Source organism: Nyctereutes procyonoides, unplaced genomic scaffold (assembly GCF_905146905.1).
Source record: "Nyctereutes procyonoides isolate TBG_1078 unplaced genomic scaffold, NYPRO_anot_genome, whole genome shotgun sequence".
NCBI lineage: Eukaryota > Metazoa > Chordata > Mammalia > Carnivora > Canidae > Nyctereutes > Nyctereutes procyonoides.
In genome coordinates this window covers 28,025,621-28,050,560 of record NW_026575049.1, presented here as the reverse complement: position 1 = coordinate 28,050,560, position 24,940 = coordinate 28,025,621, and the positions used below count along the sequence as shown (strand labels likewise).

Sequence of the window (24,940 nt, the reverse complement as noted above, 5' to 3'; positions counted from 1 at the left end):
GCCCTTTACCAACACTGTCATTTCACCCAGATATCAATCCAAGGAGAAGGTGTTCCTTCTCTCATCTATAAAATGGGCAAAATGGCCAGAGAGACCAAATGGATTCTTCAAGGTTATATCTACAGCAAGCAAAGGCAGAGGATGCAGGGACATCTAGCTCAGGATCCAAGTCAACACCACCATCACCACTGTGACAGGCAGACCTAAGAGCCTGCCCCAGTCAGGAACACACTGGCTGCCCATAACAGAAAACTGGACCAAGAGAGGTTTATACAAGTAAGGGTTTAATTTTCTTACAGAACCAGAGGCCAAAAGGGACAGGTGTACATGATTGTCATGGCCCTTCCTTCATGATAACAAGGTAACGGCCTCAGATCCAAACATCACACCCACGTTCACAGCATGAAGATGACCCCATCTTCCCCAGGAGCAAAATCTTCCCCCTGCAAAATCTTCCCCAGGAGCCTCTCTGTTGGCTTTGTTTAATTTGCACCAACAGACTGAGCAAGAGAAGCTGGGAAAGTGAGCAAAAGGATCGTCACAATTGGCCGGGATCCATCATGATCCATCATCGAGGTTTGGGCATGCCGATACTCCAAACAAAATGGGATCTGCTAGCAATGGGTTGGTACAAGGAGCTGGACACTGGTCAGCAATGACCATATCTTCCACAGACACTGGGTCTGCCATTAGTCCACCTGGGTCCCCTCAGTGCTTGGGGATCCAGGCAAGGGAGCCAGGAGTGGGTGGCCCAGTGCTTGACCCCAGGGGCATGACAGAGACCAGAGCTGGGGATGGAGGCCAGATCCCACCCAGGGGCCCATGTAATTTTCTGGAGGGTTAAGACCCCTTAGCCCCAGCCCAGCTCAAAGACACCCCCATACTTGTTCAATTCAGCCACCCAAGGCCCACAGAAGCCCAGTGCCGGGGGCCTCTCTGGCCCTCACCTGGTGCACGTGTTTTCTGGGCTGTCCAACCCATTTCCCAGGGGCCATGATGCTTTCACTGCCACCATCTGAGCCTAGGCTGGCCCACCAGTCAGAGGCCCTGTTGGGGCCTGCCCACCAAAGGGCACTTGCCGCAGATCCCCAGGGTTGCCTGGTGAGGCCGAGGACAACCAGAAGCCTCTTCCCAAACTTTGCCCAGTGGTTCAGGGTTCATCTGGCCATCAGCTTGGACACCAAGGAGTGTCTGGGTATAGGAGACAATGGAGGGAACGGAACCTGTAAAGAGATCAGAAATGGACAAGATGGTCACCCCAACTCCTACACTCACTCCATGGGCTCCTAGGGGAGTACATGCCACAGAGATGGTTTAGAGCAGGATTTCTCCACCCCAGCACTATTAAAATTTAGGGCCAGGTAATTCTTTGTTGTGGGGTAGCCTGTGCGTTGTAGGATGTTCAGCAGCACCCCCAGCCTCTACCCACTTGATGTCTGTAGAATCCCCTTGAGTCATCACAACCCAAAATGTCTCCAGATGTTGCCAAATGCCCCCCCCAGGGTGGATGGCCCCTCGTGAAAACCACTGGTTTAGAGAGACTTCAAAGGACAGAGATGCTATGAAGAGACCCCAGCTGAAGCCAGACTATCTGATCACATGTATCTGAGGGCCCAGTTGGCTCCAGCCCTATGAGGTGGGAACCTTTGGATTCAAGAATCTTCAGGCTTTGAGAGAATTTCACATCTGCTCATAACCCTCCTGGCAGTAGAGCCATAGCTTGTACATTTCCACAGATGAGGAGCTCACCCATTTGAAGGCAGTAGATGTCACCTCTGAAATTTGAATTTTTTTCCTATATTGAGCTAAACTCTGCCTCCTCGTAATGTCTAACTTGTCCAACGCAGCCCTGGCCCCAGGGCACCTCAAACAGTTGTGAGCCTCTGCCCCAGACAGACAGCTCTGCAGAACTTCAGAGCCAGGAGTCCTGGTTCCCCCAGGAGTTCCAGACGGAGCCTACAAGGCCCTGGGGAGGCCTCAGCCACCCCCTCCAACTACACTTGCCGCCGCTCTCTCTCTCCTGCATCTCAGCCACAGTGGCTTCTCCTACTTCCTCCAGCAGCCAGTCCTCCCACCGCAGCGTGTCGCAGGCTATGCTCCTAGATGCTCTACAGCAGCCGGGTCTGAGCCAAACGCCCTAACCTCCCTGTGGCCTTTTTGTGAGGCAGAACTGGAAGGTGCATGAGTGGCCCTTTAGCCCCCTTTCCAACCATCTACCTACTGAAAAGAACCATGGAAGAGTATCATCAAAGAAACAGAGAGCTGACAAAAGCTCAACTAAAAATTAATTTCCCATCAGGGCCTGCAGTTCTTCCAACAGAGGATCTCCTTTGCTCTGTGAAGACATTCTTCAGTGTTTCAGAGGGTCCTGAGGAATCCCTGAGGGTCAGGGCTGTGAGAGCCCTCAGATCCACAACACCCAGCCTCCTTGTGTTAGGCATGGGGAGACTGAGGGTCAGAGAAAGGATGGGATTCACCCAAGGTCACACAGCAATCCCAGGGCAAAACAGAGACTGAAATCCACTCCCTGCACCCCCAGCTCTGTGCCATCAGCAACCAAGGCCTTCCCTACTTCCAGGCTCCCTTCTCTCTAGATGCCTGGCCTCGGCCTCGACTCCTCCAACCCTACAGACTCACCTGGAAGGGTCCTCCTCAGGGGAGAAGGGGCCTTGTAGCTTAATGACATTGAGCTTGCCCTCAAAGACACCATAGCTGAGAGTGACCTAGGCAGAGAAAAAGGGAAGGTTGGTGGGATGTCTCACTGGGGACCCCAGAAGGGGGAGGTGTTTGGGCAGAAGCAGGGAAGGCACATAGGGCATTCTGAGATGGGGCACAGAGACCCTGCTTCTATCCCTGAAATTCCACCCTAGCCCTCTGGGCTCCACTGAAGAGCCCACCCCACTCCTCAAGGTACTTCGAGATTGTAGGGCACTGTCTGGCCCAGACCCTATTTACATTCCCCAGCAGTCTACCCTACCTGAGAAGCTGGAACGAGTCCCTTGCCTATAGACTAGGACACTGAGTCTCAAGAGGGGAAGGCTCACTTCCAGTAAATTCCATGCCTGGACAGAGGTTTCTGGAGACTCTATGTAGGGACTCTCTGTGGGGATGAAGCTCCTCTCCATCCAGAGCTTCAGGTACTCCACACACAATGAGAACTTGGGATAATGCCCCTTGTCGAGAGGCAGTTGACCAGAGCAGTTAAAGACTATGGGCTTAGGAGCCACCCAGGCAGGGTTCAAATCCCCCTCTGCCTTATGTTAGCTGTGCCATGGTTAGTTCAGCTCCCTGGGCCTCACTGTCCCTACCTACAGAATGGGAATGTTAGCGCTGACTTCTTGCAAAGGTTGTAAGGAACCAGAGAGTTAAAGCAGATAAGGCCACCAGCATGGTACTCTGAAAATCTCAGCCATTATGGTGCCTGGTTTTGGCTGCCCCAAATCTGCCCCCTGCCGTTTCCTGGCTTCAGGCCCTGAAGGTCTTATTGGGACCACACCCACACCCCAGTTCCAGAGCTTGGTGAACCAATACTAACTCTTGGCCCTGGTCGAGGACATAAGCAGGCCTTCCGACCAACAAGCACCAACAAGCACCAACAAGCACCAGCCCTGGACCGTGGCAGAGGGAGGAGCTCTCCTCCTGTGGGTGGGGCAGAATCCTGGAAATCTTGCCCACCTGAAGGGGGCAAGCCTGCCAGAGGGGGTGAGCCCAATGTCAGGGAACAGATGAAAGTGAGGACAGCCTGAGCACGCAGACTCAGCCAGAAGTAGCAAGCCAGCCTCTAGTCTCTCAGGTTCAAGAGCCCATACAATGTCCTTGTTTGTTGGACCAGACTGCATTGCATTTCTGTCCCTTGCTACCAAAGGCTCCTGACTTGCACCATTGGGTGGAGGACCCCAGAGGCCTTCCCAGCCAGGATCACCTCTGGGACAAGCCACCCATGAGTAGGAGGGCCACGTGTGCAAGGTAGAGCCAGCCGGGCCTCTGCGGAGTTGTGGCTTGCCAGGTGGTAAATGGGGTCCCCCTCCCCCAGCCAGACATTACACCTGAGCTTTCCCCCTAAACACCTGCTCTTTGCCAGCAACATCTGGGTTAGAAAGAAGGCAGCAGGCAGGTAAGCTTCGATGAAGGTGGGAAGCCAACAGACAGAGCTGAAAAGGGCAGGCCTGGCCCCTTTGGAGGAATGTGGGAAGCTGGAAGGTTGAAGAAGGAACAGACGGACCAGAGGGAGCAGGCAGGGAGCCGAGCGGTCTGAACCCAAAGGCAAGCTTCCTCTGATCCATGCAAGCCCCTCCAGCTGGCATTCATTCCGGGACCAGACCAAAGAATTTGAGCATCACAAATGCTAACCCTTGGCTGAGTCAGAGGGTGCTCTCCCACCTTGGGCCTTGGTGTCATCATCAGTAGGGGACAGTCCCCACAGGTACCCCTCTCCCATTGCTCTCAGGAAAGCTCACCTGCTCTGGGAGCTGAGCAGCCCCCAGCAGCTGCAAGGTCTCCAGGTGGGAGTGGAAGAGGGGGCTGGGCTGCAGGTGGCCCCGTAGCTTGCACTCCACGATGTAGCCCACAGTGCAGTCATCAGGCAACCGGATGAGGGCAGATGTTTCCACGAAGCGGGAGCCACTGAGACACAGAGCCATGCTGAGGCCACTGGCCCAGGCCCTCAGCACCCAGAGCTCCCCCTGCCTCCCCGAAGGCCCTCTGTCCACCGTGGCCACTGAGCAGAGCAGAGCTTCAACTCTAGCATCTGCCTCCTGTGTGCTGTGTGACTTTGGGCAAGCCACAAACCTGGGGAGCCTTGGCATCCTCTTCTATGAAATGGGCGTGATAACCCTCACTGGGCTATTGTGAAGATTAAGTGGAAGAATGGCAAGAAGAAGCCCTTTATAAATGTACCTTTTCCTTTCTGTACATTCATTCGCTCACTCATTCGTGGCTGGGCTTGAGGATCTACCTGGTGCCAGGTACCGTGCTAGGGTTGCAGATACAGAGATAAGAAAGAAAAGCTTCCTGCCCTCGATAGCAGCCCCCATTCTGAGTGGAGGCAGATGGACAAGTCACTTAGGAGCAGGACTGGCACTAAGTCAAAGGGAAGCATGAGGCCTGGGTGACACAGGACGGTAAGGTGGGCTTCCCAGAGGAGGTGGCAGTCTTTTGTTTTGCTTTTTATTTAACCATGACAATGGCAGGCTTTAAATGGAGTCTTACAAGACGCACTGGAATCAGCCAGATGTCGAGGAGGAAGGGGCAGTGTCCCAGGGAGGGACATCACCTGGCTGCATACCCCGTAGACATCCCTGAGGGCCAGGTCAGGCAGGCTGCCCCACTGCACAGAATGCCTGACCAAGGGGCCCAGCGGGTGCAGAAACCCAGCCTTCCTTTCCCATCCAGGCTGTGCCCAGAGGTTGCACCTGGCCAAAGGGGGTACCTTTACCAATTCACACAAATACACCATAAAGGTGGACAGAAGCCCAGATGGGGGCACCAGGTACAGGGAGTACCCCTGGTGTATGTGTATAGACCTGCTGTCGACAGGCCCTAAGACAGCATTACCCCTCCCAACCAGGGCCTGAGTCCCCCTGACCCCCCGCGATGACCATTCCCATCCAGGTCAGAGCAGGCTAGGGTGGTATAGTGGCAAAGCAGGCAGGTCTTGTGGCCAAACCCAGCTGCTGAGTGACCTTGGACCTGGGTGACCTTGGACCAGTCACTGGCTCAACCTCTCACACTTCCATCTCCTTAGAGGTGGAAACAAAGTGGACATGCCTTCCTCCCCAGTTCAGGATACTCTTGGTGAAGCTCAGGCCTGGCTCCAGTCAGCCCTCGATACAAGGTAGCGACACTGATGTTGCTGTTATAACAACATCCTACCCCAGCGGACCTGGAGAGGCCAAGCCTTTGCCACTTCCTCTCTAGAATACCAGTGCCCTTACCCCATACTGGGAGCTTCCACTTCCCACCTTCACATGAGTGGGGGGCCTCTAGGGCCATCCTAGTTCAAAGGCCACCTCTTCCAGGAAGCCTTCCTACTAGCAGAAGGCCCTACTCTTCCTTCCTCTGAATGCCTCTACACTTGGCCTTCACCTCCCCTGTGACATTGGGGACCAGGTGCCAGCATAAATATTGTCACATTCCACCCTTCACACCACCCATTAGCTATCATATAATCAGGTCCATCTTACAGATGGGGACACTGAGGCTCCCAGAGATTACACAACTTGCCTGTGTGTGGCAGAGTGCACAGGATGGCAGGTGGCTTTCTCACCACTGTGTAGCTCTGTGACACAGCATGAATGAGAGGCATTTTCTCCTCAGCTCACTCTCAAGCCCTCCCTGCTGCAACGGCACCCCCTACAGCAGGCTCCACTCTCCCCCACCCTCCTGTGCAGCTTTGCTTACCTGGCCCATGGGGCCATCTTCAATGCCAGTTTGCGGTTGATGCAGAAGCCAGCACCCCCAGTGGCAAACCAGAACTGTACCTGCCTCTGGGGGGAGAGGTGGGGAGGGCCAAGGTGCAAGGTGAGCCTGGGGATCGGGGCAACAGCTGGACCACCCCTCACCCCCAACCAGCACGGCTCAAAACCTTTTTATTTCATATTTCACTAAAGCCTTGCTACAGCCTGGCATTATTATGCACATTTTTTAAAAAAATTTTATTTACTTATTTATGAGAGAAACAGAGAGAGGCAGAGACAGGCAGAGGGAGAAGCAGGCTCCCTGCGGGGAGCCGGATGCGGGACTTGATCCCAGGACCCCGGGATCACACCCTGAGCCAAAGGTAGATGCTCAACCACTGAGCCACCCAGGTGCCCCATGCCCATTTTATAGACAAGAAAACCGAGGCCCAAAGTCACATGGCTAATTAAGAGTGATGGAGTTTCTAATTAGACCCCAGTCTGGCTGGATTTCACTTAAAGAGAATGTGTATCATATCTGTCCGCCCAGCACACCTCACCCCTTTCCCCAGAGAAGTCCCTCTACCCCTCCCCAGGTGGTTCAGGAGGGGCTGCCAAATAGCACCGCTCCCTGGGCAGGAGGTGGGCAGGCGCCCCAGAAATGGTGGATCACACGGCCACACTCAACCCAGCGATTGGCTCAGTGACAGGCACGTGACTTGGGCCAGCCAATCAGAGCTCTTCCCTGAGCTCCATATGCTAACTGGGAGGAAGAGACGCTTTCCACGGGGTCACCAGGCCTGGGAGCAGTAGTCGTGATGCCACCTATGCCACGCCACTTGCACCGGCCTCGCCACTCTTTGCTCCTGGCACTGAGAAAGCTTTTCTGCACAAGGAGGGAACGAGGCCTCTCACGGGGTAAAGAGAGAAAGACAGAGAGGCCTGTGAGCCCCCGAGGCCAGCAAACCCCTTGACTTCTCAGGCTCAGGAACCAAACACCTCCCTTGGGGTTTTGTTTTGTTTTTTAATTTATGATAGTCACACAGAGAGAAAGAGAGAGAGAGGCAGAGACACAGGCAGAGGGAGAAGCAGGCTCCATGCACCAGGAGCCTGACATGGGACTCGATCCCGGATCTCCAGGATTGCACCCTGGGCTGGGCCAAAGGCAGGCGCTAAACCGCTGCGCCAGCCAGGGTTCCCCTCCCTTGGGGTTTAAACCACTTTCTGCTCCCGCCTCCTCTGTGAGGACTCATGACGTCAGAACTCCTGACCTTCTTGAAGGCTTTTGGCAAACACTGCACCCTTCAGCTGTGCCATCTCTTAACCAACAAGTTCCCCACGGTTACCTTCGCCCAAGTACATGGTTGGTGCTTCACTCATGCATGTTGCATGGGGCTGGGTTATCCCATGACGCAGCAGTGAGAGCCCCGGGCAGGAGGTCAGGAAGCGTGACACTGGGGCCTCAGCCTCCAGCAACCTTGAGAAAGTCACTGCTCCTCTCTGAGCCTCAGACTTGTCACCTGTGAGCACATCTGCTCCAGTTCTGCCGGCCCTGTGTCCTCCTCCTGAAGACCCCTATGAGCTACTTCTGGAAATGCCGCCCTCTTAAATTAGAGGCCAGGTTTCAACAAAGCAGAATGAACCGAGGAGGTGCCAATCAAGGCTTGTTGAATGACTTATGGGTCCAGGGCTTCTGGTCCCAGATAATTAAAGTACCAACAGCAGTAACAGTAGAAGTGCCTAATGCTGAGCACAGATGTACAGTGTCCTGTGGCCACAGATGAGGTGACAAGGTGCAGAGAAAGGAGGTCCCAGAGTTGGGACTGCGCCTGTGCCAGAACTCTCACTCCCTTTTGCTGTCCCTGCCCCAACACACACAGCCCAGGGGGATCCCCAGAATCCAAGCAGCCTGGACACTTTGGGGCAGAGTCTAGGGATCCCACTGGTGGAGTGTGTGCAAGGAGGGAATTAGTGCACGATGTGGGGTTGGGGCCTGGGTGTGCCCAGCAGGTGCTGAACCCACACAGGAGGCAGGAGCCCCAAGAGGAAGGCTGAGCTGGGTTGGGTACTGACCACTGGACACTCACCAGTGTCATCCATGCCAGGTCCCATTCTAAGCACTTGGGTAGTGACCTCATTTGATTGTTCCTTTTTTTGCTCACAACCACCCTGTTAGATGGGGATGGTTATTATCCACTTTGCAGATGAGGAAACTGAGGCACAGAAAGGTGGGGTGACTTGAGCAAAGGTCATGAAGCCAGGAGGTAGCAGAGCTGGTGTGTGAAGCCACGGAGTCGGGCTCCAGAGCAACGTTCTCAACCCCTACGGCCAAGCATGTGGCGGTGCAGGAGCCTGGGGCACCCCACCCTCACCTGGAGTTGACTCACCTACACGCCCCCAGGGCCCAAGAGGATTTAATTAGGGCTCAGAGGCCATGTAGCTGCTGATAATTAAACTTTTGTGTTTCCTCCTCTAGTGAAGCAGATGGTGAGCCCGGGAGGCAGAGAGCCCTACTGAAGGCCCAGCTCCTGCTCCACATGCTGCCTCTAGGGAGGGGGACCCCCTGATTAGCCTTTTCCTTGGGGCCCTGGGGGCCTGGGCCACACCGACACCAGAAGCCTGGTGGGTCCTGGGGACCAGAAGAGAACGATGCTACATACTTATGCTAAAAAATTCTTCCCAGGCAGCCTGGGTGGCTCCACGGTTTAGCACCTGCCTTCGGCCCAGGGCATGATCCTAGGGTCCTGGGATCGAGTCCCACATCGGGCTCCCTGCCTAGAGCCTGCTTCTCCCTCTGCCTGTGTCTCTGCACCTCTCTCTCTGTCTCTCACGAATAAATAAATAAAATCTTTAAAAATAAAATAAAAAATTCTTCCCTGTTTATCTGTAAGTCCAATTTAACTATTACCCTGATTTTTTGGTGTATTTGTTTCCTAAATCTCACAGCCCTCATGAGCGTCCCTCTAGGTCTGGAGCTGAGGTCGGTGCTGGGGACCCCATTGTGCCAAGTGGCACCTCTTTAGTTGCCAGTCAGTGGAGTCTGGAGAGAGGAGGAGTGCCGAGGGGAGGGGAGTGCTCAGGGGTTGGGGGCAGCGCAGTTCACCACCCAGCCCAGCGGTATTCGGCATTTGAACATCCTGAACAACGACATGAAGATACCAGGGGCCAGGAGTCCAGCCATAGTCAGGAAGCCTCCGCTCATCCCCCCCATGCCCCACACCCCTTTCACTGTGTGACCAGAACGAGCCACCCCTCCTCAGTGGCTCAGGCCCTACTGTGTGCCGGGCTCTGCGCCTCACCGCCTCACCTGCATTAACTCAGCCTCCGGGTTTCACCGAGAAGACAGGATCGTGACTCCGCCCTGGTCCCGCCCCGCGCGGCCCCGCCCCGGCCTGGCCCCGCCCCCGCCGGGCCCCGGCGGACACCCGGGACCAAAGCAGAGGGAGGAAGGGAGGGACCCACCGTGCGGTTGTGCGGCCTGGGCTCCGAAGCACGGATAGGCCGGTTCAGGCTGGGCCGGCCCAGGTAGACGTCCCGAGTCTGGGGGAAGGTTTTTAGCAGCCTCAGCAGCGCCCTTGGGTTCACATAGTTGTCGTCATCCACGTGGCAGAACCACCTGTGGGGACGGAAGGGGAGCTTAGAGGAGGGTTCCCAAGGGGCCTCCCGCGCCCCCCCATAATCAGCAGACTTAGGCACTGAGGGTAGCAAACCTGAAGGCCCATGCTCTGAGCCACACAGCATCTGTGTGAGCTCCTGAGGAAAGTGTGCCCACTTCCCAGGCGGGGACCAAAGCTCAGAAAGGTTAAGGCACTTGCCCAAGGTCACACAGTCAGTGAAGGGCAAGACTTGAACCCAGACTGTCTGCCCAGAGACAGACCCCGGGAGGCCCTTACATGAGTAAATTCACCAGACCCAGCCAACTTCACTTTTTTGACACAACACCCTATTTGGGGAACTAGCCTGAGGCAAAGGTAGCACCTGCCCCCAGAGACCCAGATGTACTCACCGCAGCCCACTGGCCAAGAAGGTGTCAAACTCAGCAGCCATCTTGCAGGACAGCGCGGGGTGGCTGTGCTCAGCAGAGCAGTTGGTGACCATAAGGTGGGACCCTGGAGAAGTGGGGACAAGTCAGGGGACCTGTCCAGGTCCTTCCCACAGCCCTGCACACTGTGAGAATGTGGAGCGAGACCCCAGCCTGGAGCGGTCCATCACTCCCATTTTACACATGGGGAGACTGAGGCCAGGGAGGGCTGACCCTCCCAGGACCGCAGAGCTAATGAACGGGAGGCTGGGCTGGGACCGAGGAGGCCAGGGTACCGTCCAGGAGAGCCCCTCCTCACACCTACACCCGATTCCAGGGAAGAAGCCTGCTCCCCTCCCAGGCAAAGGGGATCCCTACATGCCAAGGGAGAGCAGCCCTGTTTCCTGGGGACCCCACGCCAGGGGACAGCCACCCTAGCTTTCCCTGGAAACAGCTGAAGGGCCCTCACCCCACCCAGAGTTACCCAGTCTCTCCTGGAGGCCTTCATCTGGGCTGTCGGTGAAGACGAATGTCTAAGAAGGAAAAAGAGGAGTCAGGACCAGAGTCGGCCAAGGGCAGCCCACAGCCAAGCCTCTGCCGAAGTACCTGTCCAGACCTCTGTCCTCCATCAGTGACAGACACACAGCCCTCCCAACATCATCACACACCCCTTGAAGACAACATGACTTTCTCAGCGACCCCGCCTTACAATACACACAGCACAGCTTCACAGCGTGCATCAGGCCACAGTGTCATTTGCACGAGCAGCCTTGCAGGCCAGCACCGTGGGGACCCTACCAGAGTCACACACCCTCTCAAATGTCATGCACAAACACACACTGAAGTCCCACACGGCCCCTCTGTCACCACACATACACAACCCTGGACACTTTGTCAGGACGGACTCTCTGTGGGAAGACCCGCACCCTGGGACACCACACGTACTTGGAGAGACAGTCATGGCTTTCACAGCCACGCAGACGCCGGGCGCAGGCGCAGGGCCCTTACACATTTCAGAAATTTTCCATCAGGATCCAATCCCACCCCTCCCAGATCGGAGAAGCACCCCACCAGCAGCTTGTACACCCCTGCTTCCTGCTGACCTCACTGAACCTCAAGACAGGTGTCGTGTTCGGTCCCCCTCACAGATGGCAAAGCGGAGGCTGAGTGACAGACCACGGTTGTACAGGTGACAACCGCTGAGCTGGGATTCGGACCCACAGGCCTCGGACCTCTCCTCACCGCCCCCTGGGCAAGTAGAGGCCATGCAAACAGAATCAGAGACAAACCCTCCACAGGCAGCTTGTGGCAAGACAGACCCACAGCCGGGACCCATCTAACCCCCATTCCACGCCCTGCCTGGCACACGCGCCTCTCCCCGCCCGAGCAGGTCCTCCCATCCGCCAAGCACAGCGAGGGTCTCCTCTGACCCTCCCTTAGGTGGCCCTGCCCAGGACCTGGACCATTTTGAACTCTTTCCAAGTGAGGAGCAAGGAGAAAGGATCGCACCTGTTTAAAGGCCCTGAACATCCCCATCCCTCACTCTGGCACCACTGGGGCCAGCCCTGTCCTGCCTCCAGCTGCAAGCTCTTCCCTGCTCAGTCACAAACTTCTCCCTGGTTTCCGGGAACCAGCCTTTCCGATCAGATCAGCCCCTGCTTTGAGACTCGGTTTCCCCAGATGGAAAATGAGGAACTATGACCGTAAAGGGAGATAATGTGAGAAAGAACAAGAAAGAGGATGCGGCAAAGCCAGGCTTAGCTTTTTATCTTGGGGGAAACTGAGGCACCAGAGGCCAGAAGCCACTGTTGGGCACAGGAAGGGGCAGGAGGAAATGAGTCCTGTCTCCTCTGGGCCCATAACCATGGGTGTTCTGAGCCAATTATCTTTCAGTGGAATAGTGCAAGACCTTCTGATCTCTTTTCCTGTCAGGACCAGAATCAGATCATACCCATGCCCACCACCCCACCTAGCACCTTCTGTGGCTCCCTACTGCCCTTGGGATAAAGGCCAGCCTCTTAAGTGTGGCCGTGAGGGGCCACCCAGCCCCTGGACCTGATGCAGCCTATCTCACCACTTCCTGCCCCACCCCTTCTCCAAACGTCTTTCAGTTCCCCAAATGTGCCACACACATGCACATCCCTCTGGGCCTTTGCACATGCTGTGCCCTTTTCTTGCTCCCTACCTCCTGGTTCAGTCATCACCTCCTCCAGGAAGCCTTCCCTGATACCCCTCCCATGTGCCCCTCAGCCACCTGTTGCTCCTGATGGTAAGTAACAGCAGCCCCTGGGTTATGGAAATCTATCCTTTGGTCCCTCCCACCAGACAGTGGCATCCTGAAGGGCACAGGTTTGATTTAGCCCCCTGTCCTGGCACCCAGCTCACCTCCAGGACACCTGCATCTGCCTTCTGAGCGCCTACCCTGGGGTGTGTCTCCACCTTCAGATCCAGCTAACACTCGAGGTCCCAGATATCCCTGCAGAAAGTGTAGGCGGCCCGACACTGGCCCTCTTCTATCCCGTCCACTGCCTCAGCAGTGCTATCCAGCCTCTCGGCTTTCAACACCAGCAAGAAGCCATCAAATCCCACAGCAGCCACAACTTCTCCCCAGGGGGCCTAGCAGGTGCCTCAGACTCAGTGTCCCAGCTCTGCCTCCCCACCAGACCTATGCTCCTCTGAGTGCTCCCCATCTTGCTGGGACCCAGCACGCCGGGGTCGCCTTGCCTCCTCTCTTCGTTTCACACCCCACATCCAATCTGCCAGCAAATTCTGCGCACCCGGATGGGGTGGCATCACATTACCCGGGATGCGCCCCGTCCTCACCAGCCTCCACGGCCTGCGGAGACCCAGCCCTCCCTGGTCATCTCCTGCCTATTTTGTTGCAGCGACCTTTGCCCTGGTCTCCCTGGCCTGTCCTGTCCCCACCCCAAGTCGTTTTCAACACAGCCCCCAGGGAGCCAGTAAAATAAATCAGGCCTTTCTTGCCCTGCTCCCTGGCAAACTTTTGCCACCAAACAGCCACCAGATAGTGGAACTCTCTTGAGTTTGGAGCACGAGCCAAATGGGCCAGGGTGTGTTTGTTGATGGATGAATACGCCTGAATCAGTGGAGGAAGGGGGGTCCTGCAGCAGATCTGGGGGCTGGGTCGGGCGCAGGAGGCTGGTGTTTCAGTCCCTGGGAACCCTGAGATTGGCACAGAGCAGTGGGCAGAGTTTCCTCTGAGCCAGGGGTTGCATTTAATTTGTCTAAGGAGAAAAAAAAAAATTTATCTAAGGAGGAGACTCTGACAATGGTTAAAACCTCACAGGAAAACAAAAGGACAGGCAGCCAGCTGGGGTCAGGGGAGGGGAGGGTGGGGGCCATCTGCTGCAGGGGAGGGGGATGTGGGGCTGGCACTGCTGCCTCCACCCCCTACCCACTGCCCTCAAGGGGACTGTGGGGAAGGGAAAGGCTCCCCATGGATCACAAAACGGGTCCTCCTCCGGGCCCGCCCCCTCTGCCTGGGACAAAGGCCGCAAGAGCCCCAGCCTGCCGCCACAAAGGCCCACCTGCCACCCGGCTGCCCTTAACCAGCTGGGGCGGGCACCCAGCCCTGGAGTTAACCAGCTCAGGCCTGCTCCTGATGGCAGAGCTGAGACAGGCTCCCAGACCCTCCTGTCCTGTGCAGATAGGGAAACTGAGGGCTGAAAGGGGGCAGGCCTTGGCCAAGGTAACAGAGAAAGATGAGCCAAAGGGTAGAGACAAAGGGACTGTAGACGCAGTGCGGTGAGAATGGGTCTCCCTGTCTTCCCTCCTCTTCCTCAATGTAAGCATCCTTCCTTTTTGCAGTTCTGCTTAAGGACAAGGTTTCTAGACTCTGTCCGGAGTGCTGGGGGCCGAGGGGTGCTGTGCAAATGAGTGACTTCATCTTCTATCTTGGCTTAAATGTGCTCGGTTTCCTGGCCTATAAAACAGGACTGTGGGGTGGGTGGCTCAGCAGTTGAGCGTCTGCCTTCAGCTCAGGTCATGAGCCCGGGGTCCTGGGATCAAGTCCCACATCGGGCTCCCCTCGAGGAGCCTGCTTCTCCCTCCACCTGTGTCTCTGCCTCTCTCTGTGTGTCTCTCATGAATGAATAGATAAAATTAAAAAACAAAAAACAGGGCTATGATACCTACGACCCAGGGCTGGCAAGTGGTTAAACAATGAGGCAACTGATGTGCAGCCCCTTGGGTGCTGAGCACATAGGGCTATTCCCTCTGACTGCCTGCCTAGCTGGCATGTGGGACTGAGCTCGAGGCACACAGGGGGTGACTGCTTCCTCTCCTTTGCTGATCTGGGCCCGCCAGGCCCAGCCACCCAGGTTGCAGGCCCAAGGACCCTCTCCTGCAGCACAGGGACCAGGTGGCTCTGGGATCCTGGGTCTCAGGAGAGAATGAAGGGCCCCGACCAGAGAGGCCTGGGTCCCACGGGGCTCTGAGCCCCCAGGCCTTCAGGGGGACTCTGACCTCAGTTTCCTCATCCGGGGCAAGGGCACCACCATGGTGATGAAGACAAGGCAGGAAGGGGCCTCAGACCACGTGAGGCCTGCTCCCGGGTACACAGACGCAGCGCCATAAACAGGAAGGTCTGCGGGGAGGGCCAGGCTCAGCGGCTTCCGCAGGAGGAACCAGCATCTCCCCAAGATGAGAAGCTGAGTGGTGCCCCAGGGAAGGACCTGGATTCTGGGGTCCCACTGGAGAAAAGGTTAAATAAGATGCTAGGACATCATGGCCAGGAAATCAGAGCAGTGCCCTCTCCCCAGAAAGCCCTGGGCTCCGCAGGCATCACCTCCCCTCCACCTACTCCTCAGCCTCCCAGGAGCCCCCACCCCCTCCAAAGGCTCCGTCACTTCCTCCCGCTGAGCCAGCCGCCACAGTAGGGACTGTGTGTGTGTGTGTGTGTGTGTGTGTGTGTGTGTGTGTGTGTGTAGAGCTGTCCCTCCACCTCCCCCAGAGACAGTTCCCAACATCCTCCCTAAATCATTGACTTTGCTTATGGAGGGCACTGGGTCTGGAGAGGGCGAGAGCTGGAGGGACTCAGTTTGTCCTCGGAAAGACAGAAGTCACACGCCCCCATCATCCACACACCTCTTGTCATAGCACATCTAACGCTGACCCTTTGGCTCCAAGCAGGTGCACGCTCGCGCGCGTGCACACAAACACACACACACACACACACACAATCCCACATGTTGGGCAGACCTCTACTCTCACCTCTCCCAGCCATCACCTAGGCCACCAACCTCGTAGCACACCTCTCTCCCTCCCTCCCTCCCTCCCAAATTGCCCCCGCCAAAAGGAGCACAGGAGATGAGGCCCTGAGGCCCCACTGCCCTGGGCACGCCCTGGGCACATCCTGGGCAGCAGAGGCACAGGGGCAGGAGCGGCCAGGAGTTCTGAAGGGATGCGAGCCACCCCTCCCTGAGAACAGGCCTGGACCTTCCTCTCCTCAGCGGCTCAGCTCCTCTTCTCCACCCTCGCAGCCAGGGCAGTAGGACAGCACCCAGGGCTCGGGCTGGGGGCAGCCTGGCAGGGCACATGTCAGAGCCAGGACCTCTCAGAGGCCTCTACCCCAGCTGCCCAGCACCCCCCACTGTCCCCATGGCCAGGCTGGGCCAACATGGGCAGGAGCAAAGCCTGTGCTAGCACAGCCAGGGAATAGAGGGGCCCCCAGGAGGGAATGAGGAGCTTAGGGCAGGGGCTCAGCCTGGCCCCTGAAAGACATGGAGTAGTGGGCCTGAGGAGCCCCTGGCTAGAGGGTCAGTGAGGGGCACAGGCAGGGCCACAGGAGCCCCTGGTCCTGGGAGGAAGGAGTGGGAAGACAAGCCCAGACTGGGCAAGTGGGCCAGCAGCTTCTCCCTGGAGGCCGCCAGGGACCCCAGCCCAATAGAAAGGTCTCTGTAAGTCCCTCAGGCCAGGGGCCACTCCTGGGGCCCACGGTCACCCACTTGTCACCTGTTCCCTGGTTCTGGAGACCCACGTGTCGAGCAGCAGCTCCAGGCGGGAGCGGTGGAAGGCTCGGGTCGTCTTGACCGCAATGAAGACATCGTGCAGCCGCAGCTCGGGGGACAGAGGGCTTGGTGGGCTCAGCCCGGGGGGCTCCTGCATGCCCTGTGGGGACAGGCTCGAGTGGTACCGTAGGGAGACGAGTCCCATGCACAGAAGGGTGAGGAGGGCCAGGCCGCGGAGGAGGCGGCACTGCATCGGCCCTGGGACCCCAGACAGCTCAGCTCCCGAATCCCAGCAGGACGGGGAGGCGAGGCTGGTTAGGTGGGGGCCCCCGGCCAAGGCGAAAGGCAGGAGGGGGGCATCAGGAGCAGCGAGGAGGGGAGACGTGGGAGCCGGTGCTCCGGGCAGGGAGGCAGAGCCTCGGCAGCCCCGCCGCTGCCACCGCCAGCCCTCCACCTGCTCCCGCCCGCTCCCCGCCTGCTCCCACCCCGACTCCGGGGCGCCTGGCCCCGCCCCGCTTCCAGCGCAGCCCGAGGGGCGGGCCGGCCCCGGGAGCCCCAGCGGTGGCTGCTGCGGGCTCGCAGAGGGGACAGCCCCGGCGGCGCCCGGCAGGCCAGCTGCTGCCGTGGGGGTGGGGACAACACAAAACCGCCCATACCCCATGGAAGGGAGGGGCCTTCCAGCCTCCGGGCTCCCCAGAGACCGTGGCTTAGCTCATTCAACACCCATTGTTTTACCGTGTCCTGCTATCCAGCCTCCCTCCTGCTCACACTATGCCCCCTCCTGGATGCTCCCCCCATCCTCCCTATGGTTGCCCCTTCCCTTTCACCAAGATTCATTTTTAATCTCCTCCTCCAGAAAGCCTTCCCTGATGCCCCCCTCTGCACACCCGCAGGGCGCCCAGAGTAGATTGCTCAGAGCCTTGGCTCTTTATAACAGCTCGAGGAAGATCGCTACTGCCGGTTGATAGCTGAGCACATAAGGCACAGAAGGATTGAAGATGACCCAGCAGCTCCGTCACAGAGCTGACCTGGAACCCAGGTCTCAGGGCCTCATCTGGCCCACAGGGGGCCCTGAAGGGTGCCTGCCCTGCTGTAGCCCATGGCACCCCATCTCACTCAGCAGTCTTTATTGCTGCCTCTCTCCCAGGCAGGCCGTGGACAGAGGGCATTCCCCAGCCACCATCTGGTTGGACACAAGGTCCATCTGGCTGGACACACATCTCATCCTTCCTCTGCTAGAATCCTGCTCTGTCCCCCATCTCCCTCAGAACAAAGCCCAAGATCATACAGCAGCCTACAGGAGGGCTCCCTGTTCCCTCCAGCCCCACCTCCTACTACTCTCCCCTTGCTCCCTCCGTTACAGACCCACTGGACTTCTGGCCAGCCCAGGCACACACTCACCTCAGGACCTTTGTACATGCTGTTCCTGCCTGGGCCTTTCCCTAGAGGTCTGCATATCTCACTCCCTCGCCTCCTTCGGGCCTACACAAACATCATGGTCTCCACAAGGACATCCCAGGCCACTTTTTAAAATGTGCAATATCTTCTCCCCTCTCCTTCCTAGTCCTCCAGGCCCATCCTTTCCAGGCCCCTTTCTCTGCTGTGTTCTCCCCAAAGAACTTCTCATCTTCTGACATCCTGTATATTTTACTTACCTATTCTCTATCTCATGAGTATATGAGGGCAGGGGATTCTTGTTTTAGTCCCCGAATCCCCACTGCCTAGAACAATGCCAGGCACATAGTAGGAGCTCAAGAAACATCCATTAAACACAAGAAAGCACCAGATGTCTGAATTGGACCGGGCCTGCTGTGGCCCACGCCTGCTAGGCCTGTGGAGGGAGAGGAATGGAGAATCAACCCTTTTGGATCACCCTCCTGTGGGCCAGCCCCGTGCCTAGCCCCTGCATGGCCCATCCTCTCAGAAAGGCATCCCTGAAGGATGATCCCAGGCGTCGTGCCACACAGACCAGGGTTCAAATCCTGACTGAGCTACTTACTAGCTGTGTGGCTCTGGGCAAGTTCCTTCACCTCTCTGAATTTTAATTTCCTCATTTGACAAATGGGGACAAAATTAAGACCTGATGAGGATTAAGGGGTTAGTGGGCTCCTCTACCCCAGTGAAAGGATACCTAAAATGGGACTAGACAAAGGCAGCTGCTTCAGTGAGATCCCGCAATGTCACCCAGACTCATATGTCCATACACCAAGCACTGGGCCAGGCACACGCAAGAAAGTGGGGAGGTTCGTTTACCCAAATGAGCATTAGCCAGTCTCCACACCCAGGGAGCCCACAGCCACCCTCAGAGACCCACCATCCTGCCTCAAGGCAACACATGACATGGCTGAGAAGTCCCAAGGCCCGGGTGAATCAAGCAGGCTTCCTGGAGATGGTGTCTGAGCCAGACCTCATAAGACACTAAGATTTAGGCACCCCCCAACCCTGAACTTGGACTCCCCAGTCTCATTTCCCACCACTCCCCAGGTGGCCAAACTCAACCCATTTTCTGCTTCTGAAACTTTGCTCTGGAGATTCCCTCTACCTAGTAACCCATCCCCCCCAAACCTCAAGGGGCTGACCCAAGTTCATCACTGTGACAGGACTGTCATAGGATGACCAAGGACAGCACTCAAGCACAAAGGTCCCATAAATACTTCTCCAAGGAATTCCAGACCCTAAGGTAAAGCAGCACCCCCTGTAGCCATCCTGCCTGGGCTGTCGTCTCTCCGGTGGACCTGTCTCAGGACCTGACTGAACACAGAGGGTCTGCTCTTGGTCTCCTGGACTCAGCAGCCGAGCCACTTAAGCCAAGACAGTACCTCGCTAACCTCAGTGTCTCCTCTGCAGGGGACCCTCCTTTGATGGTCAGACACAGGCAGGGCAGAGCATGGAGGTGGCCCATCTGTGGGGCCTTTCTTCGGTCATTCGGGGGCAGGTAAGGTGATGCCAGCACAGATGGCGGGCGGCTCTGGGATGAGTCAGGAAGGAAATCTGACCCTCCCCGTGGAGCAAGCGGGGCCTGAGAGGTAGTATCAGTCCATCTGGGGTGGGGACAAGTGAGGGGAGCGGGGAGGGGGCCCTGGGCCAGGGAAGGCAAGCAAGCAAAAGGCCACCCGCTTCTATGACAAAATGTTTAATGTTCCATAATGTGCAGATTCTGAGTGAAGAAGGCCCATTAAAAATCAACGAGCCGTACATTCTGGTGACAGAGCAGCCGGCCTTTCCCCCTCCAGTTCCGCTGAGAAGCAAGTCACTGCAGGGAGATGGCGCTGTGAGAACATCGTCCTCGGTGTGCTCCCCGGGAACACACAAGAGTGAATGCCCCGGTGTCATCCCGGGGCCGGGTAAGACAGCTACAGAGGAGAGAACCATAGACACACACATGACGAGAAGACATGAGGGCCACAGTGGGCCAGGGAAGCCACGGGGCACACGTGTGGAGGTATACACAAGAAACGTGAGTGGGCCGGGGGCGACGGGCTCGGGGTTCCTTGAACAGAAGGGCCTGAGAACCCAGGAGACCTCATGTGCCTGCCGTGAGAACCCAGGTGTGTAAACCTGTGCACAGGAGTGAGAGCTCAGATGCTCCCGGTGAGCAGTAAGGGCGAGGATGCAGACATGTGCATGGGGCCCGTGAGTAGAATCACGGAGACACAGGGACCCACAAAAGGCCCAGAGCAGCAAGTAGAGGGGTGGTGGGGACTCCACCCCAAGGGCTCCCAGAAATTCGCTCGGGTGGGGGCAGCCCAAAGCCATGGGAGTCCAAGGGTCTAGGAAGGCTCAGGACGGGATGGACCCAGCTCTGCTGCAGACACCAGGGTCCCCCCACTGCCGCCGATGGCTTCTGAGGTGCACAAAGTGGCCAAAGGCATCAGAAGGATCTCCTCAGGCCTCGCTGCTGCTGCCACCACCTCCGATGCAGCTGCCACGCTCCACCCACACGAGGCGGGCCTGCTCCTGCAAGATGCGGCCGCGCACCACCTTGGCCAGCTCCTCAGAGTGGCCCCACGCATGCGCTGGCACCTGCACCCAGGAGCAGGGCAGCCCCCAGAGCACCTGCTCCGAGCGGTGGCACTGCCGCAGCAGCTCTGAGTCCCGGCAGCCCGGCCGGCCCAGCAGACCCCTGCCGGAGAGAGCGGATGGGCAGTGGTCAGAGCATGGGGCAAGGACAGACAGGGACACAGAGACAGGCCAGGATCTGGAGAGCCAGAGAGAGAACGGGACAGAGGCAGAGAGACAAGAGGAGATGGCAGAGACAGAGACAGAGAGACAGAGATATCCAAAGAAGAGGAAAGGCTGGTCCCACCCCCCACCTCTTCCTTACCTGACTTCCCGGACATTCTTCTCTGTCACCTCCACATGGATGACAATGGGGTAGATCTCGTTCTGGACTAGCTCCCGCACACCCCGTGCGCCCAGCTCCAGCAGGCAATGCTTCTTCTCAGGAGATTGAGGCTATATTTTACTCAGGCCCAGAGACACGAACCTCCCTGCCCCCCAGGGCCCCAGGCACAGCCCCCTACGGGGCCTGTGTCCCCCTCCACAAGAGCCTTGGCAACAGGGAGGGGCAGGAGGCGTGGGGAAGTCAGTCACATCCCACTCTGAACCTCAGGCTTGCCATCAATAGGATGGAGCTAACCCCACCACCACCCCCATCTCTGGCAGCCCCTAGCCAGCCCCCAAAGTAACAGTGGATCTGAGATGGGATGGACCAAACAATCACCGCAAAGGTGACCCATGTATGACTGGCCCAGCCATTCACAGGTGAGGAAACAGGCCCACGGACATGCAGGGACTAGCCCAGCACCTCTGCAAGTGAGCAGCACAGGCCTGCACTCAGACTCTGGCTCTCGGCCCAGAGAGGCAGCCCCCCACCCCAGCACCTACCTTCCCAACAGACTCCTGGATGGCACGGAGCCTGCTGCCCAGCCCAGGGGTGGCAGGCTGGGCCTTGGGGGCTCCAGGTGCTGATGATGAGCACTGTTCCTCCCCAGAGAGGCTTTCTGCAGAGCAGTGAGAGGCAGGGAGGAAGAGCCAGTGGGCCTGGCTGTCCATGAGGTGCCACCCAGCCCTCCCCTCCATGGGCACAGACTCACCTGCTGGGCACACTTGGAAGTCCAGCCGGGAGTTGGGCAGGTCTAGCAGGTTGCGGATGAGCCGGGGCGCCAGGCACTCAGGCAAGAGCACCACAGGCCGCAGGGCGGACACCAGCAGTGGCCGCACCAGGCTATAGGGTTTGAGGCTCCGCTCTGGCTCTACAGCAGGGTGGGGTACAGAAGAGATGAGGGTGCAGACAGGGTCCCCAGCTCCTCTTCCATCTTCTCAGGCGCCCCATCTCTTCTCCCTTCCTAAGTCCTGCTGCTGCTGCTGCATGCACAGGTGCGCACGCACACACACGAGGCAGAGCTGCCCCCTCCTGGCTGGCACCGCTACAGAAGTCTCAGGCCCCATCCCCCACCTCGCCCTTGCCCACTCTAGACCATTCTCCTCTTAGCAGCCAGAGTCAGAACCTGTAACTCCTCTGCTTTCAATGTGCCAGTGACCTCCTGCGACCCTCAGGAAGCCCACACCCTCCACAATGGTGACCCAGCCCTGCCAGAGCCTAGAGATGCAGTGAGCCTCTGCCCCAACACTTGCCTCTAATCATAGGGCCTCAGCATGACCTGGGGAGGCCCAGCCCCACCCCAGCATCTCCTGGCCCAGATAACCCCAACTCTCCTTTCAGAGCCCAGGCTCTACCTTCCCCGGCCCCACACCGTGCATGTACCCCCAAAGCACCAGGTTCTCCTCCAGCACACAAGTCATACTTTGTATTTATGTTCACAGATAGGCTTATCTGACTGGCAGGCAGCAGCCCCACGAGGCAGTTTGCTCTGAGGGGAGGAACCACGGTGTCCCCTGGACCAAGCACAATTCATGACAGAGGTGGCGTGTGAAAGACACTTGCTGTCCTGGTGCCCTGCACACACATCACACGTGGCTGTACCTCTGTGCCTTTGCACAGCCGGGCCTTTGCCTAGAACCAACCTCTCTTCATCCCTGAAAACCCTACCTCTAACAATTTGCCTTTCAGGGAGTCTTCCCTAACTGCCATCTTCTTGCTTCTCAGAATCGCTGCTCCTTCACCTGGGCTCCCCCAGGTCCTCCTCCCTGATCTGACCCAAGGGCTCCCCCTGCTGCCTCCAGAGACCCACTCAGGGGTCTCCACGGCAGCCGCCAGCACACACGAGAGAAGCACAGCTACACCTACTCCTCCAGACAAGAACAGACCCATGCTCACTGCGCGCCCCAAAGTCATACAGACCCACAATCACACATGTGCACACATCTGCCTCCTCCATGTGGCTCCCTCAACCCCAGTGGCCCATCTCCCCCTAGGGGGAGCCTGTCTCTCAGGCCCCTAGATGCCCTGCTCCCCAGTGGAAGCCCCATAGCAGGCTCTTTCAGGCCAAAGGGACTACCACGGCCCAAAGACCCCCAACGTGCACACTCGTGGACACCATGACCAGCACAGGACGTGCCTCTGCACTGGTGCGCTCACCTGAGCAGGGCTCCAGCAGCAGCTGCTCTGGAGGATCCCCTGCAGAGCCTCCCACATGCTTGGGCTTCACCAGCCTGAGCTGGTCCAGGGCTCGCTTCTTCAGCTGGGAGGGGAAAAGAGGAGCACCTGAAGGAGGAGCACCTCAGGGAGGAGAGGATGAAGGAGACCCCCAGCAGAGGGGGCCCGGCTGCCCTTGCTGTCCAGGCTCCATGGAAAGGCCTGGGTCAGCAGGAGAGCCCCCTCCCTACATGGCCCAGTGCAGCTTCCCCATTCCACCCCACCCCCAGCAGGCAGGTGAGGGCAACCATCCCTATGGGCCCAGGGAACCAACCCTGTCAGAGCCAGTTAGAGCTAGAGGTGCCTGAGGTCTACCCCGCACTTTACAGGTGGGGAAACTGAGGCCCAGGAATCCAAGGAAGCTAATGTCACATAAGAGACAAGCTGTGGGACCTCTTCCAATGAATGAGCAACGTGACCTCATGTAAGCAGAACCCCAATGACACCCCTAATTACACCAACAGCCACCAGGTGTCAACTGGCCACAATGTGACAGGCACTAAGCCCCAGATGTCATGAAGTCACTGCAGCCCTCAAGGTAGGCCACATAACCTCCCCCCATTTTACAGAGGAGGAAACACAGCCGCAAGGGAGGGCCAGGTGCTGGTCCAAGGTTGCCCAGCTGGCATGTGGTGGAGCTGAGATTCAGGCCCAGGCAACCTGGCTCCAGAGCCCAAGTCCTCATCCCCTCTAGCACCATGGCTTCACTTTGCCCATGTGGACATGGGGAGGCTCACCCAGCCAGGCCCTTATCCAGGGGACTGGACAAAAGGGGTGTGATTGCCACTCTGTCAAGTGCTTATTATGGCCAGGCCTGCTCCTGCACATGGGGCCCCACTACCTCCTTCAGTCCTCTGAACTACCCTGGCTAGAGAGCCCGGCTACTGCTCTGTGTGCCAGGCGTGTGGAGGATGATCAACCATGTCCAGGGGAAGGAGCGAGGTGGGGGCCTCCCTCTTCTCCTCCCCCTGGGGCTGCCAGAGAATGGAACCTGACCTCTACCTTTGGGACCCCACTCCCAGCAGCCCCTTATCCCAAGCCGTTGCCAGCCCACCACTTACATTGCTTCGGGACCCTCGGTGGCGGCTGGAGGGTAGGCCTTTCTCCTGAACTTCTAGGAGCTGCTGAGCTCTGCAGGGTAGGGTAGGGGGTAGGGATCATATCACACATTTGTAGGGAGAAAGGGAGCCCTTACCCTCAGTCCCCTTATGCTTTAGCAGAGAATCGTGAGGGACCATGCAGGAAGAGAGGAAAAATCTCCCATCCTGGTCCTGGCTCCCTGTGTGACCTGTCCCCAGACTCCTGGTTCTGAATCACCTTTGATAATTGGGCACAGTGCCCCGGTCCAGGTCTCGCAGTGTGAGGGGGTCAACCCGCGTGCACAACCACTCCTGCCGCCGCTTGTATGCCGGGTCCATCAGACGCAGGATCTCTTGGGCTTTCACACACAGGGCATGAGGGTCTGCGTGCTCGGGCAGGGTGAGGTTGGCTCGAATATAGAAGGGCTCAGTGCTCAGCCCCTTTGTCCAGGCATCTAGGGCCTCATGGAAGGACTGACAGGCTGGACATGGGCAGGGCAGGGGCAGCAGGGAGGGCAAGAGGAGGACAGAGTCAGGGAACAGGCCCCTTTCAAGGCCTATGCTGCCAAAATGCTATGTTCCCCTTCTTAAAGCAAGAGTCTGAGGCCCGGAGAGGACAGGGACCTGCCCAAGGCCACCAAGCCTACCAGGAACAGAACCAGACCTTGAACCCAGGTCTCTGGACTCCTGTCTAGTGTTCCTTGTCTAGAAGACTGACAAGCAGCAAGGGGGCAGCAGTGCGGGAGGGCAGAGCACTGCTGAGAGTCAGGTAACTCTGTGTGTGTGTGTGTATGTGTGTGTGTGTGTGTGTCTGTCTGTCTGTCTTTCTCTCTCTCCTGCCTCGGCTGTCCCGCCTACACAATGGGCTGGTTGAGCTG

The 24,940-nt window shown here is 57.8% G+C and overlaps 2 protein-coding genes across 3 annotated transcripts in view; both read right to left on the bottom strand.

The window, feature by feature from the left end:
• Positions 1–266: 266 nt before the first annotated feature.
• On the bottom strand, positions 267–16,843 carry MFNG (MFNG O-fucosylpeptide 3-beta-N-acetylglucosaminyltransferase). Its single transcript, XM_055329287.1, has 8 exons — positions 16,390–16,843; positions 10,901–10,949; positions 10,402–10,504; positions 9,858–10,011; positions 6,400–6,485; positions 4,458–4,623; positions 2,638–2,723; positions 267–1,223 (listed from the first exon to the last, which is right to left on the bottom strand). The coding sequence occupies exons 1-8, from the start codon at positions 16,636–16,638 to the stop codon at positions 1,169–1,171; spliced, it is 948 nt and encodes a 315-aa protein (XP_055185262.1). The 5' UTR covers positions 16,639–16,843; the 3' UTR covers positions 267–1,168.
• A 2,659-nt stretch (positions 16,844–19,502) lies between these two features.
• The window catches only part of CARD10 (caspase recruitment domain family member 10), a 28,302-nt gene continuing 22,864 nt past the window's right edge, over positions 19,503–24,940 (bottom strand). The window contains exons 15-21 of one of the 2 annotated variants that reach the window (XM_055328889.1): positions 24,301–24,544; positions 24,045–24,114; positions 22,927–23,029; positions 21,482–21,640; positions 21,273–21,388; positions 20,710–20,825; positions 19,503–20,508 (exon numbers count right to left, since the gene is read on the bottom strand). In XM_055328889.1, coding sequence (XP_055184864.1) covers positions 20,271–20,508; positions 20,710–20,825; positions 21,273–21,388; positions 21,482–21,640; positions 22,927–23,029; positions 24,045–24,114; positions 24,301–24,544 — 1,046 coding nt within the window. In that variant the 3' untranslated portion in view covers positions 19,503–20,270. The remainder of the gene's footprint in view (positions 20,509–20,709; positions 20,826–21,272; positions 21,389–21,481; positions 21,641–22,926; positions 23,030–24,044; positions 24,115–24,300; positions 24,545–24,940) is intronic. The other variant, XM_055328888.1, reaches the window with a different exon arrangement.

Bases quoted from the DNA above. Each gene is read 5' to 3' on its own strand.
- MFNG (XM_055329287.1), bottom strand. From the start codon at position 16,638: ATGCAGTGCCGCCTCCTCCGCGGCCTGGCCCTCCTCACCCTTCTGTGC. The intron at 10,950-16,389 runs GTGACAAGTGGG...TTTCCTTCTTAG, and splicing joins TCTCCAGAACCAGGGAACAG to ACATTCGTCTTCACCGACAG. The intron at 10,012-10,401 runs GTGAGTACATCT...CCGTCCCCACAG, and splicing joins TTCTTGGCCAGTGGGCTGCG to GTGGTTCTGCCACGTGGATG.